Consider the following 14,468-nt stretch of genomic DNA (forward strand, 5'->3'; position numbering starts at 1 on the left):
AAAATAATGCAATAATTACATATCCAGTTTAGAAAGTGAACCACAGATTTGCTCATTGTACTGAAACAGATTGCCATGGCCCAGAACAGAGAAGCAAAAAAATTATAGAAAGGGTATCAGAAGTCTATCAGGCTCAATATTAAATAACTATTCAGGTTAGTCGAAATATACTTTCAACTTGACCTAGGATAAACATTATTGATTGTATCCATAATAACGTCCATTCGGACTTATAGGGTTGCACTAAGTCATCAAACCGACCAATAATTCAACGCAGTCAAAACTGTTCTTTGGTACAATGCAATCGCAGTGTAACCAGTTAAGAATTGCCCGATGAGGTCGTAATTAAATGTATACCCGAAGTTATCCAAGACTTTAAAAAAACTGTAAAACATGAGAGAAAATTAGTAAATTATATCAACATGCAAACAATACAACAGCTAGAAAATGCGGAAGAAGCCAAACAATTAATGCGAACTGAACTACACGAGCTTGTGTAAGTGTTACTAGTAACTTCTTCTCAAGTCCATTTTAACTTTAAATTGAGAAGTACATACTGATATATTTACTCCGCAATTGTGTTACATGGGAATTGATCTAAGTACAATTGAAAAGTATTAATAAGTTCATTTATAACTAAGATTGTACTAAGCGTATTTTATAAAATCTGTAAAAAATATGTATTGTCTTAATAAAGGCTGAAAATAATATCTGTCTAGATCTACAGATATCTGTATATTTTGTCTCTTTAATAATACCACAATGTAAAATATTACTCCTTCATTTCTCAATTTAAAATAAAATTAATATAGTATTTATGTTAATAATTATTATTTATTTACAGAGGAGTTTATATTGGAAGATGCAAGATCCTATAATTTCGTTCGAGATGACAATCACATCGTGCCTGGCGTAGACGACGCCGCAGAATTCAAGGCGACTGTTAAGAGCATGAACATTATGGGAATGACACCGGAAGATTTTAGCGCTATATTTAGAGTTGTATCAGCTGTAATGCTTTTCGGGAAAATGCAGTTCAAACAAGATCGTAATTCTGACCAGGCCACGTTGCCCGATAATACTGTGGCTCAAAAAATTGCCCACCTATTGGGCCTCTCAGTAACAGACATGACCCGTGCTTTTTTGAAACCTAGAATCAAGGTAGGACGTGACTTCGTCACCAAGAGTCAAACTAAGGAACAAGTAGAGTTCGCTGTTGAAGCAGTATCTAAAGCTTGCTATGAAAGGATGTTTAAGTGGCTAGTGAATAGAATCAACAGATCTCTTGGCAGGACCAAGCGTCAGGGAGCTAGCTTCATCGGCATCCTTGATATAGCTGGTTTTGAAATATTTGAGTTGAATTCGTTTGAACAGTTATGTATCAATTATACTAATGAAAAGCTACAGCAACTCTTCAATCACACTATGTTTATATTAGAGCAAGAGGAATACCAGCGAGAGGGTATCGAATGGAAATTTATTGACTTTGGATTGGATTTGCAACCAACAATTGATTTGATCGATAAACCCATGGGTATCATGGCTCTATTAGATGAAGAATGTCTTTTCCCAAAAGCCACTGATAAAACCTTTGTTGAAAAATTGGTTAGTGCTCATTCAGTTCATCCTAAATTTAAGAAGAGCGATTTTCGAGGTGTTGCCGACTTTTCTATTATTCACTATGCTGGCAAAGTAGACTATTGTGCCAGTCAATGGTTGACAAAGAACATGGACCCTCAGAATGAAAACGTAGTGTCCTTGCTTCAAGGTTCTCAAGATCCATTCATTGTTCATATATGGAAAGATGCTGAAAGCTTGGGAAGGGCCAAAGGTATGTTCAGGACTGTATCTTACCTTTACAAGGAACAATTAGGAAATTTAATGGTCACGTTGAGAAATACAAATCCTAATTTTGTGCGTTGTATCATTCCGAATCACGAGAAACGGGCTGGTAAAATAGACGCTCCTCTCGTACTCGATCAGCTAAGATGTAATGGTGTCTTAGAAGGCATCCGTATCTGCAGACAAGGTTTCCCCAATAGGATACCATTCCAAGAATTCAGACAACGTTACGAACTACTTACTCCTAATGTTATTAACAAAGGTTTCATGGACGGTAAAAAGGCTTGTGAGACTATGATCAAAAGTCTTGAACTTGATGCTAACTTATACCGTATTGGACAGTCAAAAATATTCTTTAGAGCTGGAGTATTAGCCCATCTTGAAGAAGAAAGGGATTACAAGATTACAGACCTTATCGTCAACTTCCAAGCGTTTTGTAGAGGTTTCCTTTCTAGACGTAACTACCAAAAGAGAGTCCAACAATTGAATGCTATACGAATTATACAACGGAATTGTTCGGCTTACCTAAAGTTGAGAAATTGGCAGTGGTGGAGATTGTACACTAAAGTTAAGCCTTTACTAGAAGTTACAAAGCAAGAAGAAAAGCTAATGCAAAAAGAGGATGAATTAAAGCAGGTAAAAGACAAATTAGAATATCACATCAAAACAACAGAAGAATATGAGAGCAAATATCAAAAAGCACAAGAGGAAAAAGCTGTTCTTCAAGAACAACTTCAGGCCGAGGTTGAGTTATGTGCTGAAGCTGAAGAAATGAGAGCAAGATTAACAGCGCGCAAACAAGAACTTGAGGAAATTCTGCATGACCTAGAAACTAGAATTGAGGAGGAGGAAGAACGTGCCAATAATTTAACCGTCGAAAAAAAGAAATTGCAAACTACCATTTCTGATCTTGAAGAACAATTAGAGGAAGAGGAAGCCGCAAGACAAAAGCTACAATTGGAGAAAGTACAGTGCGATGCTAAAATTAAGAAATTAGAAGAAGATTTAGCACTCTCTGATGATACTAACCAGAAATTAGTAAAAGAAAAGAAGGTATTAGAAGAACGTAGCAATGATTTAAGTCAAACTTTAGCCGAGGAAGAAGAAAAAGCTAAACATCTTTCTAAGCTTAAAATCAAGCATGAAGCCACTATTGCGGAGCTAGAAGAACGTCTTCTCAAAGACCACCAACAAAGGCAGGAGTCTGATAGGAACAAACGAAAAGTAGAAACTGAAGTTAATGATCTGAAGGAACAGCTCCAAGAAAAGCGCTCGCAAATTGAAGATCTTCAATTACAATTGGGCAAAAGGGAAGAAGAACTCGCACAAGCTATGGTTAAAGTTGATGAAGAAAGTGCCCAAAAAGCTAATTCTCAAAAAATACTGCGTGAACTTGAGAGTCAATTAACCGAGTTGCAAGAAGACTTGGAGGCTGAAAAGGTTGCCAGAACCAAAGCTGAAAAATTAAAACGGGACCTCAATGAAGAATTGGAGGCACTTAAGAACGAACTTTTAGACTCATTAGACACAACAGCTGCCCAACAAGAACTTAGATCTAAGAGAGAACAAGAATTGGCCACTTTGAAAAAGAGCTTAGAAGAAGAAACTGCTTTACATGAAGCATCTCAGGCTGAAACGAGACATAAACATTCTCAAGAACTCGCAACTCTAAACGAGCAAATGGAGAGCGTTAAAAAACAAAAAACTGCTTTGGAAAAGGCTAAACATGCTTTAGAAGCAGAAAATGCTGACTTAACCAGCGAGCTTAGAAATGTGGGTGCTAGTAGACAAGAAGGTAAGTTATTTATGTTACCAAAAGTTTTAATCCTTAAATATATGCGATATTTAAGGCGAGCGAAGGCGTAAGCAAGCTGAAAACCAGTTAGCTGAAGTTACTGCTAAGTTGTCAGAAGTCGAAAGAACACGCGTTGAATTGCAAGAGAAGACAGTTAAATTACAACAAGAAGTAGAAAATGTTGTATCTCAACTAGAACAAGCTGAACTGAGGTAAAAATTAAAGTATCTTTCAACATGTTACATTGGTATTAATATGTTTATTGCAGAGCTTCAGCAGCGCTGAAAAGCCAAGCAACCATGGAATCTCAGTTCACTGAAGCTCAAGCAGCTCTAGAAGAGGAAACTAGACAAAAGCTTGCCTTGAGCTCAAAACTACGACAGTTAGAGTCTGATAAGGAAGCTCTTCAGGAACAAATTGAAGAGGAAGAAGAAGCGAAGAAAAATTTAGAAAAACAATTAGCCACTCTAAATATTCAATTGGCTGAAGCCAAGAAAAAAGCAGAGGATGAAGCTGAACAAGCCAGTATTTTAGAAGAAAGCAAAAAGAAGTTGGCAAAGGATCTAGAAGTTCTTCAAAGGTATTTTTTATTTATATTCTAATTATTTCATTACATATGAAAACATGTTTTTATAAATTTATTTCAGACAAGTTGAAGAACTTACAGCAGCTAATGATAAATTAGAAAGAAGTAAGAAAAAAATTGCTGCTGAATTGGAAGATGCTAATATTGATTTGGAAACGCAGAGACAAAAAGTAACAGAACTAGAAAAGAAGCAAAAGAACTTTGATAAAGTCTTGGCAGAAGAGAAGGCCGTTAGTGAACAACTTGCCATTGAAAAAGATGCTGTCGAAAAAGAGGCGCGAGACAAGGAAACGTTGGTACTCTCTCTCAAGCGAGAACTGGACGATTCTAATGTGAAGATAGACGAGTTAGAGCGAGTGCGAAGACAATTACAAGCAGAGCTTGACGAATTAGTAAATAATCAAGGTACTGCTGATAAAAACGTCCACGAGCTGGAAAAAGCTAAGAGAAACCTAGAAACACAATTGGCTGAGGTCAAGGCTCAAAACGAAGAACTGGAAGATGAATTGCAACTCACCGAAGATGCAAAACTTCGTTTAGAAGTAAACATGCAAGCTCTTAAAGCTCAATTTGAAAGAGATATTCAAGCTAAAGAAGAACAAGCCGAGGAGAAGCGCAGAGGCATTGTTAAACAACTCAGGGATTTGGAAGCTGATTTAGATGAAGAAAGAAAACAAAGAGCAGCCGCAGTTAATGCCAGAAAGAAGCTTGAAGGTAAATAATTATATTTTTTTAGTTATTTATTGTAATTTTGAATCTACACTAATTCTTCATATTTTAGGTGATATTAAGGAATTAGAGGCTCAAATCGAACTTCAATGCAAAGTTAAAGAAGATGCCTTGAAACAGTTGAAGAAGTCACAACAACAATGTAAAGAAGCGCTAAGGGATGCCGAAGAAGCTCGAACAGCTAGAGACGAACTGGCAGCTAGCAGTAAAGAGGCAGAACGAAAAGTCAAAGCTTTGGAAGCCGAAGTTTTGCAACTTACCGAAGATTTATCCAGTTCTGAAAGGACCAGAAGAGCGGCTGAGACCGAAAGAGAGGAACTTTTAGAAGAAATCAGCTCTAGTAATAACAAAAGTGAGTATAGCGTAACAAATATTGAGTGTAATATACATGTATATATGACTTTTTATATATAGATGCACTTTTGGTCGATGAAAAACGGCGTTTGGAAGCCAGAATAGCTACCCTTGAAGAAGAACTTGAAGAAGAGCAAAGCACAAACGAAATGTTACAAGATCGTAGCAGAAAGGTTTGAAATGCTGTGGTTAAGCCTTATTGACATTATTAATTTTTTCCTTTTTATTATCTAGGCTCAATTGAGCATTGATCAACTTACCGCCGATCTTTCCAGCGAAAGATCAACCAGTCAAAAGATTGAATCTAGTCGGTTGCTATTAGAAAGACAGAACAAAGAACTGAAAACTAAGATAACCGAATTGGAGACAGCGCAAAGAACTAAAACGAAAGCCACTATTGCTTCCTTGGAAAGCAAAATCGCTAACTTGGAAGAACAGCTTGAGGTTGAAGCTAAGGAACGTCTAGTTCAACAGAAAACGAACAGAAAGCTGGATAAGAAGATCAAGGAATTGGTTATGCAGTTAGAAGATGAACGCCGTAATGCCGACCAATATAAAGAACAAGTAAGATTTTGTGTATAAGGGGTTAAATAATAAATATGGTTTCACAAATTTGTATGTATACTAGGTTGAAAAAGGCAATTCCCGAGTCAAGGCCTTGAAGAGACAACTTGATGAAGCTGAAGAAGAAATTACCAGAGAGAAAACTCAAAAACGCAAAGCCCAACGAGAATGCGAAGACATGATCGAATCGCAAGAGAGCATGACCAGAGAAATTAATAATTTGAAGAGTAAATTAAGGTATGTATTATCTAACTCACATAAAAAAAATAATTCTCTTAGAAATTAAGTTTTCATAGATGGTCAATAAAAACATTTTAAAGTTATCCTTTTCAATACAAATATATTATTTATACATACATTATCAACAACAAATTCCAAAGCAATACAATATAATCTAATTTACATTATAGCATTTTTCACTATTTATATTCTTTTTATAATTCCCATAAACTTTTATTCGCCGTGTTAGTTTATATGCCAACTTTTGTTTTTATACTAAAAAAATCTTTTTCTCTAAAATATGTAATATCATAATTTACATAACTATTCTATGACTGACTTTGTAAACTCAGTATTGTCAATAAATTCAATATAACAGTTCAATTGAAAAGTCCCCGGCCCACCATAGTAAAACACTTTTTTTGGCAAAATTAGTTTTTTTTTATTTAACATAATTCCCTTCAAGGGTGATACACTGATTATAGCGACTCTCCAACTTTTCGATACCATTTTTGTAGTATGATTTGTCCTTTGCTTCAAAATAGGCCTCAGTTTCAGCGATCACCTCTTCATTCGACGAAAATTTCTTCCCAGCGAGCATTATTTTGAGATCTGAGAACAGAAAATAATCGCTGGGAGCCAGATCTTGAGAATACGGTGGATGAGGAAGCAATTCGAAGCTCAATTTATGGATTTTTGTCGTCGTTTTCACTGACTTGTTACACGGTGCATTGTCTTGGTGAGCAGCACTTTCTTTTTCTTCAAATGCGGCCGTTTTTCGGAGATTTCGTCCTTCAAACGGTCTAATAACGCTATGTAATAGTCACTGTTGATGGTCCTTCCGCTTTCAAGGTAGTCAATGAAAATTATTCCATGCGCATCCCAAAATATACACGCCATAACTTTGCCAGCCGACTGTTGCGTTTTCCGACACTTTGGAGCGGGTTCATCGTGTGCACTCGGCGCAAAAACTCAGGTTTATTACGCTTGATCATCATCAACCCACTGCTCCGAATCATCAACTCGTCGTTGTTTTTGGTCAAAAGTGAGCTCGCTCGTCACCCACTTTGCACAGAGCTTTCTCATATCCAAATATTCGTGAATGATATGATGTACACGTTAATTGATATCTTTAATGTGTCTGCTATTACATTAAATTTCAATTTAGGGTAATTCAATATCATTTTGTGGATTTTTTAAATGTTTTCGTCGGTAACAACCTCTTTTGGGCGTCCACTGCGTTCACCGTCTTCGGTGCTCATTTCACCACGTCTAAACTTAGCATACCAATCCTTGATGGTTAATTTTCCTAGGACAGTGTTCAGAAACTCGGCATCAAGCCAAGTTTTTGCTTCAACTGTATTTTTTCCCGTCAAAAATATAATAATTCCTAATTATCCGAAAGCTGTCAAATGTAAACACGCATCTTTTGAGGATTAGGGCTAACTAAAAAAACATATGGATTTAATTCTAGTAGCGCCATATATGTGCCAAGCCGGGCGCATATGTGCCAATTGATATGTTATATTAATCTAATAGCAAAGACTAACTAGAGTAACAATATCCCATTCGGTGATATTTATTTTTAATATATTTTTATTATGTACAAATAAACATATTTGTCCTTTGCAGCAATTTAAAATGATTTAATGCCGAGAAAATTCAACAGGGGTAGGTTTTTCTTTTATTTTTTGACCATGTTTTGTTGTTGAAGCGCAATTACAGATAGCTTATATAACTTAATAGACTGCACATGATATGCTTTTGTGACAAAGACATAAATAAGCACCAGTAAATAAAAAACTGCATTAGAAAGATTTTTTTCATAGTACATAATATCTTAATAACATTAAGTGTGGAACCTGATCCTTAATATTTTATAATAGATTGTTATGAATTCTTAGTGATGTTTAGGTAAATACAATGAATTTGAGTCAATGTGAAATTAAAATGCGTTATAATTTAAAAATGTAATTAATTATTTTGAATAGATGTAAAACAAGTCTGTATGGCATTAAAACAAAGCTATATATACGAAAGTTCACTTCCACGGTCTTTTTGCACCTCTTTGCACCGCCTCATGCCAAAATCATTGACTCGTGACTATATAGATATACTAAAAGACACTACACAATATTTGTTGTAAAACATGATACACGAAAAAAATTGCTTTCCAATGCATTAAATATATTTTATACTTGTACAAACACACTATTTTAACTGACTTGCATATTGTAAAAATGGGACTGAGAATCAATTATAAGTTATAATACACCTCATTGTTAAGATGTTTCCTTTATCAGTTTCCACAGAAATTTATTTATAGCTATTGCGGTTTTTACCTATTAAATGTACATTTATATGCTTGTTAAAGTTTGAATCAAGTAATAATCCCTGCATTTACAACAAATGAGTCCCTACAAACTAGTATCCCTGAGATAATAAGAAAAGTTCGAGGCGCCTCTATCGAAGTTCAGTAAGTTTTGGCTTTCTGTACCCCTTTGTGAGAGTCTAAGGAACCAACAAATAGTCCTTGTTATATATAATTAATTAGTGTTATACCCGGAATAATTATTATATTAACCTTGCCACTTATACTAAAAGAGTATGAATTAGTGTGTTGCATGAGAACTTGTATTTAACATATATTTTTTTAATTCAAAAATCTGCAATGGATCTGTATTATAAACCATTTAAGTTTGAAACTACCTCGTGTTTTGGTGATAATATAGCACAAACGTGTATATGTTTCTATCGAGCTAGTACTTGACATAAGCCCTTAAATGATACGTTTTCAGGGACGAGTCAGCGCTTCTAAAGGATTTAGATATCTAACAGTGATTATTATATTTTAGAAGGGGAACTGGTATGAGTTTGACTTCAACAAGACTCACGAAGCGTGGTTCCATTCAAACCGGTGGAAACGGATCTGGTGACGATTCAACCACTCAAGACGAAGCCATGGACGGTGATGAAGGACCCAACTAGACATTTCACCCAATCAAGCTGCTTAATAACGCTTACATTTCATTTCATTTCTTAGTTTTATTATTTTACGATAGTGGCATTATGAGGTCTACCACTTTTTTCAATTACTCCAATACGACCACAATAGTTACAATAATTCATATAGGTTTGTCTTCCCGAATCCATTGTTATGTATAATCGGCAGTACCATGAATGATCTCATACTGTCAGCACCATACTATGGCATTTTTATATTAAATTAACCTTGATATAACGTTGCTTTTCTATGTATATATATATTATTTAGTACTTAGTGAACAATCTGCAGTTCTACAGGGGAATTATTTATTCTGGCGATCATTTTGTAAAAAGGAAAAATTAAAACAAAAAATATTTATTTCAAAATGGCGCATTTTTAGAATTTGGACTTTCAGTTTTGCTGTTGCAACATGGCATTTATATCACCGTAGAGTTTTAGCTATGTGACCATTTCCTTTTTCTATTTTTATAATATCGATTATGAATTTAATTCAGTTTAAGTGTTTTATGAGAAATCTTGTTAAGACTGTTTTTGTTTTATCAATATTTATCAATATCAATTAGACGAACTAAATAAAAAAATTAAACCTAACGAAGTTAAATTTAGCGTTTAGGTCATTTTATAGAAGACATGTTCGGCTTACTTCAAACTTGAAAAATTGCTAACAATAATTAGATATAGCAATTAACGAGGAAAAATTAATAACGTTTGATACTTTATATTTTGTAGAATATATTTTTTGTAAAAACCTCTACATTAGGCAACCATTATCGGTTTTGATATATGCATGTTTTTGTATATTGAATTAATCTTACCGCATTTTGTATATAAATTTATTACATTGGGGTTGAGGGCTCAACATATAATATACTTAATAAATTCAATAAAACTTATTTCAAAATTGAGTGTTTTTCATTTATTTTCCTATATGTTTTTTAATTTTAGATTTATCGAATACACTGAAAGTGGAGTTTACAAGATACAGTTAATTATATATCTGAACATTTCATCCCTTGATATAACATTGTACATAATATTTTTTAAATAATTCTGAAATATAGACATAATTTGGATGTTTACTGATAAGACGGAAATGCACACATAAGAGTTCCAAAGCAATGACCAGTAACTTAAATTGTAATAACAATTCAATAAAATCAATTTTGTTTATAATGTTCAGAATTATTAAAGCAGTATAATCTTAAAACTTGCTCTGTTACCAGCCAGTGAGTAAACTATAAGATTTTTCAATAGGGACGGGCAGATGTTGAGTTAAATTAAAAAAGTTGTGTGTAAGGTATTAACTAAACTCTTTTTTTATTTAGTCTTCATATAATATTCAATAACTGCTCAGTGGTTCAATTTTCAACAATTTTATAGCATAGATCTGGCTGTTATAAATGTCTATTAATCCCCCATTCACAACTATATCCAGTAAAACAGCCAATGTATGTTATTAACATTTATGACATTGAAATGTTGCAGCATTAAATTAATTATTATTCCAACACAAATTGAATATTACAAACTGATTCGGTTACATGTTCCGACTCATAAGACAGAATGTTGTCTCTTTAATTAGAGTATAATCAGAAGGAAAAGTATGTTCCGAGTTTAAAATGAATTTTACATTTTTACAAACTGCATTTGTCACTATATTCAACTTTATCTATGACGTGCACTGGCTATTTTATTGAAAGGACTATAAACGAGTTTTATTCGATGACGAAAATGAGAACGTACGTTAAACAATGCGATATGATTTTTGATCATTTAAAATTGCACTTAGACCGTAAATATAATTTTTCTTCCAATATTGGTGTGTTAATGCTGGTGCGTTTTGATAATACTATTTATTGCATTATCAAAAACCCTTTGTTAAGTGTGAATAAATAATAATCATTGGAAATAATTAAAAATGATTTATTATAAAAATATTTTATTGAATAAAATACTTTAACAGCTTTGAAACATTATTTTAACAATGTAATAATGTTATAAAACTTCATAGTCAGGAAGTTAGTATTCTTCATATCCCGGCAATGGGAATTTTTCGCTGAAATTCTCGACTTCATCTCGTAATGCTTTGATTTTATCGCCAAACTTTTCGTGGGCTGCTACTTTGAAATCCACCAACTTCGGTCCTGAAACGCCACTTATTTCCTTAGCTAGTAATATGGCTCTATCAATGAAGTCGACAACCTTGTCGATGTCTTCTTCCTTGAAACCTCGTGTTGTTAAAGCTGGAGTTCCTATAATTTTACAAATTGTTAAGACATGATAATTTATGTGAATCTGGATTAATATTTTTTACCTAATCTGATTCCGGATGGATTCATTGCACTTTTATCTCCAGGAATTGTGTTTTTATTACAAGCAATGGATATTTCTTCTAAAATGAACTCCCCTTTGGAACCAGTAATTCCAGCAGATTTCAGATCTACTAGTAGTAAATGCAAATCTGTACCACCAGTCACAACCTTATATCCCTAACACAATATTAATGTTAAGTTAGTTATGATGAATAAAATCCATATAAAGGTTATTTACCTTCTTTTGGAGACCATCACTAAGTCTTTTGGCATTAGCTAGAATTTGCTTAGCATATTGTTTGAATTCTTGTGTACAAGACTGCTTCATAACTGTAGCAATACCAGCAATCGCATTTTCATGGGGACCCCCTATTTTAAATTAATAATTATTATTTCATAAACCTGTACCATTCATATAAAAATTCCAAGTTCTAGATATATAAAACATAGTGTAAAATACCTTGTAATCCAGGAAATACTGCTTGGTTAATTCTGTTTTCAAAGTCATAATAAGTCTTCTCTCCTTTAGCATTAACAGACCTTTCTCCCTTTCTGAAAAATATAACGCCTGCTCTTGGCCCTCGCAAGCTTTTATGGGTTGTAGTTGTGACAACATCACTATATTCAAATGGACTTGGAGTCACGCCTAATTAAGATATATTAATTAAGGTATGTAGTAAAGCTATTTGGTAAAAGCTCACCTGCTGCAACAAGTCCGCTAATATGTGCCATATCTGCCATCAAATAAGCTCCTACTTCATCACATATTTCTCTGAATCGTTTGTAATCTAATGGTCTAGAATAACAACTGACCCCAGCTATTATCAGCTTTGGTTTGAAAAGCTTAGCTGTACTTAATATAGCATCATAATCAATTAAACCAGTATTTGGATCAACCTACATTTTGATTGAAATATTAGACTTAGAAATAGCAACATAGCAGTATCTACCTTGTATGGCATAGATTCAAAGAATATGGATGTTGCTGATATTTTTTTCGATGCAGTGAAGAATCCATGAGTTAAATGCCCTCCATCTGGTAAATCCAAACCCATAATTCTTCCATGAGGCTCAACTAAACCTGTTAAAAATTTAAATAAATAAATAAATAAAATGTGTCTAATATTAAAATATCTGTAAAACTTTATATAAAATTAAAATAATAATTATGTATATATATTCACAAATCACATTTTGCATACAAATAATTTCCAGCTTAAAAATATTTTGCACTATTTTATTTACCTGTATATACTGCAAAATTGGCTGGAGATCCTGAGTAAGGTTGAACATTAACACCCCACTCATTTGCATTCAAGCTATATGCTTCCAAAGATCTCTTCTGAGCTAATTTTTCTACTTGATCAATATACTCATTTCCACCATAATACCTAAGACAAGACACACAAAATACAAAAACTAATATAATATACCTCAAGTACATACCTAGCTCCAGGAAGACCTTCTGCATATTTGTTATGTAGACAAGAACTGAGACATTGTAATACTGATAATGAAGTAAAATTTTCTGAGGCTATCAGTTCCAATCCTCTCTGTTGTCTCTTCTTTTCATGTTTTATAATATCAAATAGCTCTGGATCAGTCTCCCATAAATTTTGATGTAATAATTTGCTACTCATTCTTGCTACTTGAGGTACAATTCCAATATAAATCTAAGATAAATAAAATTACTTTCATAAAATCTATATTGTATAATAGATGGTAGAGTGGGTATCTATTGCTATATTGCTTAAAAGTAAAGTGAGAGTAATAACCTATATAACAATTTTTCAACAAAACCGGAATTATGATTTTTTAATTCCACCGAGAAATGAACAAAATAAATCAGTCACAGCAACTACGAACACCATACGCTTCACTAACAAATAATTGCGGATATGTGTGAATTACAAGTATTTGGTACATTAAAATACTAACGTTAAAATCATATAGCAATTTCAAAGATGATCTAAACATGCCTTTTTGTAAACTTGATGCATAAAATTAATTTGAGGTTAATAATATACTAACCTATAAGATACTAATGGTATAAAGGCACTCCTATGCACCTTATTAACGAACGGTTTAATAAAGCTTCTTTATTGAAATGAAAATATATATGAACAGCGGTCCAATTACTGTGATAACCTCATAGCAACGCAAGAAAGGTCAATAAATAAATTACTCAATTTTAAAACTTAAGAAAGACTTTACCAATGATGAAATTTCTAAACAAACGTAATAATAATAACCCTAATCAGTCTATATTAAACAAAGGAATAAAATTAGTTATCTTGTTACATACCCCCTCCTGCAACAGGTTGCATGTATTCCAAAGGCGCGAAAACATATTAATTTAAAACTCTAAATCGAACAAACTACAAATGCATATAGAAAAATGCTTTGTCGTTGAATATTGAACAAACTGTGTATTTAAAAATACTATTTAGGCAAGAGTACAGTCTTTTATCGTTTCCAGATAACCCCTTGGTCTTTGTAAAATGTAAACACAAGTGTGGGGTCCTGATTAATTTGAATTTTGCAATTTAGGTATTTATCTATAAATTATTCATTATAACATACAAAATTAATTCAATATTTATATTGTATGGAATTATACGATGAATTAAAATTGAAATCAATATAAGTATTCCACATATTTTGACACATGTTATGTTAGCATTAATTTTATTTTTTTTGTTACTACAAATGTTTGTATTTGTAACTTAACATATAACATCCATAGAACGATCACATTTTATGGGCAAAAAGGTATTACTGGAGCTTCATTCAAGATGATGTACCAATAAATTATTTTTAAATGACAGTGGATTAATTAAAGCATTGTAAATGTTTACGATTCTTAATTATGTAAACCCCCTCTACTGTTAAGCCTATTTTTTAATGTGAACTTCGATTTATCTTTGGTAGGTTAGTCATCCGGTACTGGCTTGACCAAAAGTAGATCTGATTTGATGTTATTATATCTAGAAATAATCACAAACATCCCTTGTGTAACCTGAGATTGGAATCTGACTCGATATTAGTAGAAAAGCTAGC

General features: G+C 33.2%; 2 protein-coding genes across 9 annotated transcripts in view; one reads left to right on the top strand and one right to left on the bottom strand.

Moving 5' to 3' along the window:
- Positions 1 to 9,997, top strand: part of zip (myosin heavy chain 10) — a 56,338-nt gene extending 46,341 nt beyond the window's left edge. For 2 of the 5 annotated variants that reach the window (XM_076419480.1, XM_076419481.1), the window contains 10 exons: positions 845 to 3,637; positions 3,693 to 3,849; positions 3,906 to 4,217; positions 4,285 to 4,937; positions 5,005 to 5,304; positions 5,367 to 5,479; positions 5,541 to 5,870; positions 5,935 to 6,107; positions 8,464 to 8,565; positions 8,945 to 9,997. In XM_076419480.1, coding sequence (XP_076275595.1) covers positions 845 to 3,637; positions 3,693 to 3,849; positions 3,906 to 4,217; positions 4,285 to 4,937; positions 5,005 to 5,304; positions 5,367 to 5,479; positions 5,541 to 5,870; positions 5,935 to 6,107; positions 8,464 to 8,565; positions 8,945 to 9,077 — 5,066 coding nt within the window. In that variant the 3' untranslated portion in view covers positions 9,078 to 9,997. Of the gene's footprint in view, positions 1 to 844; positions 3,638 to 3,692; positions 3,850 to 3,905; positions 4,218 to 4,284; positions 4,938 to 5,004; positions 5,305 to 5,366; positions 5,480 to 5,540; positions 5,871 to 5,934; positions 6,108 to 7,721; positions 7,761 to 8,463; positions 8,566 to 8,944 lie in introns of all 5 variants that reach the window. The other 3 variants (XM_076419482.1, XM_076419483.1, XM_076419484.1) reach the window with 2 other exon arrangements.
- Positions 9,998 to 11,018: 1,021 nt separating this feature from the next.
- Shmt (Serine hydroxymethyl transferase) lies at positions 11,019 to 13,838 on the bottom strand. Of its 4 annotated transcripts, none has more exons than XM_076419522.1 (9): positions 13,714 to 13,838; positions 12,855 to 13,081; positions 12,654 to 12,799; positions 12,359 to 12,489; positions 12,110 to 12,305; positions 11,869 to 12,054; positions 11,647 to 11,777; positions 11,411 to 11,585; positions 11,019 to 11,348 (listed from the first exon to the last, which is right to left on the bottom strand). In XM_076419522.1, exons 1-9 carry the CDS (start codon positions 13,756 to 13,758, stop codon positions 11,116 to 11,118), a joined length of 1,470 nt encoding a protein of 489 aa, XP_076275637.1. In that variant the 5' UTR covers positions 13,759 to 13,838; the 3' UTR covers positions 11,019 to 11,115. The 4 variants fall into 4 exon arrangements, with proteins under 4 accessions (XP_076275637.1, XP_076275639.1, XP_076275638.1 ...); XM_076419524.1 differs by having other exon boundaries at positions 13,440 to 13,737; XM_076419523.1 differs by lacking the exon at positions 13,714 to 13,838 and adding an exon at positions 13,347 to 13,469.
- Positions 13,839 to 14,468: the final 630 nt, after the last annotated feature.

Source organism: Rhynchophorus ferrugineus, unplaced genomic scaffold (genome assembly GCF_030347505.1).
Source record: "Rhynchophorus ferrugineus isolate W39M unplaced genomic scaffold, kcgeb_rfMv2 rfM1, whole genome shotgun sequence".
In the NCBI taxonomy this organism is placed as follows: Eukaryota; Metazoa; Arthropoda; class Insecta; order Coleoptera; family Curculionidae; genus Rhynchophorus; species Rhynchophorus ferrugineus.

Bases quoted from the DNA above. Each gene is read 5' to 3' on its own strand.
- Shmt (XM_076419522.1), bottom strand. From the start codon at position 13,758: ATGTTTTCGCGCCTTTGGAATACATGCAACCTGTTGCAGGAGGGG. The intron at 13,082-13,713 runs GTATGTAACAAG...TATTTATCTTAG, and splicing joins GCAACCTGTTGCAGGAGGGG to ATTTATATTGGAATTGTACC. The intron at 12,306-12,358 runs GTAGATACTGCT...ATCAAAATGTAG, and splicing joins TTGAATCTATGCCATACAAG to GTTGATCCAAATACTGGTTT.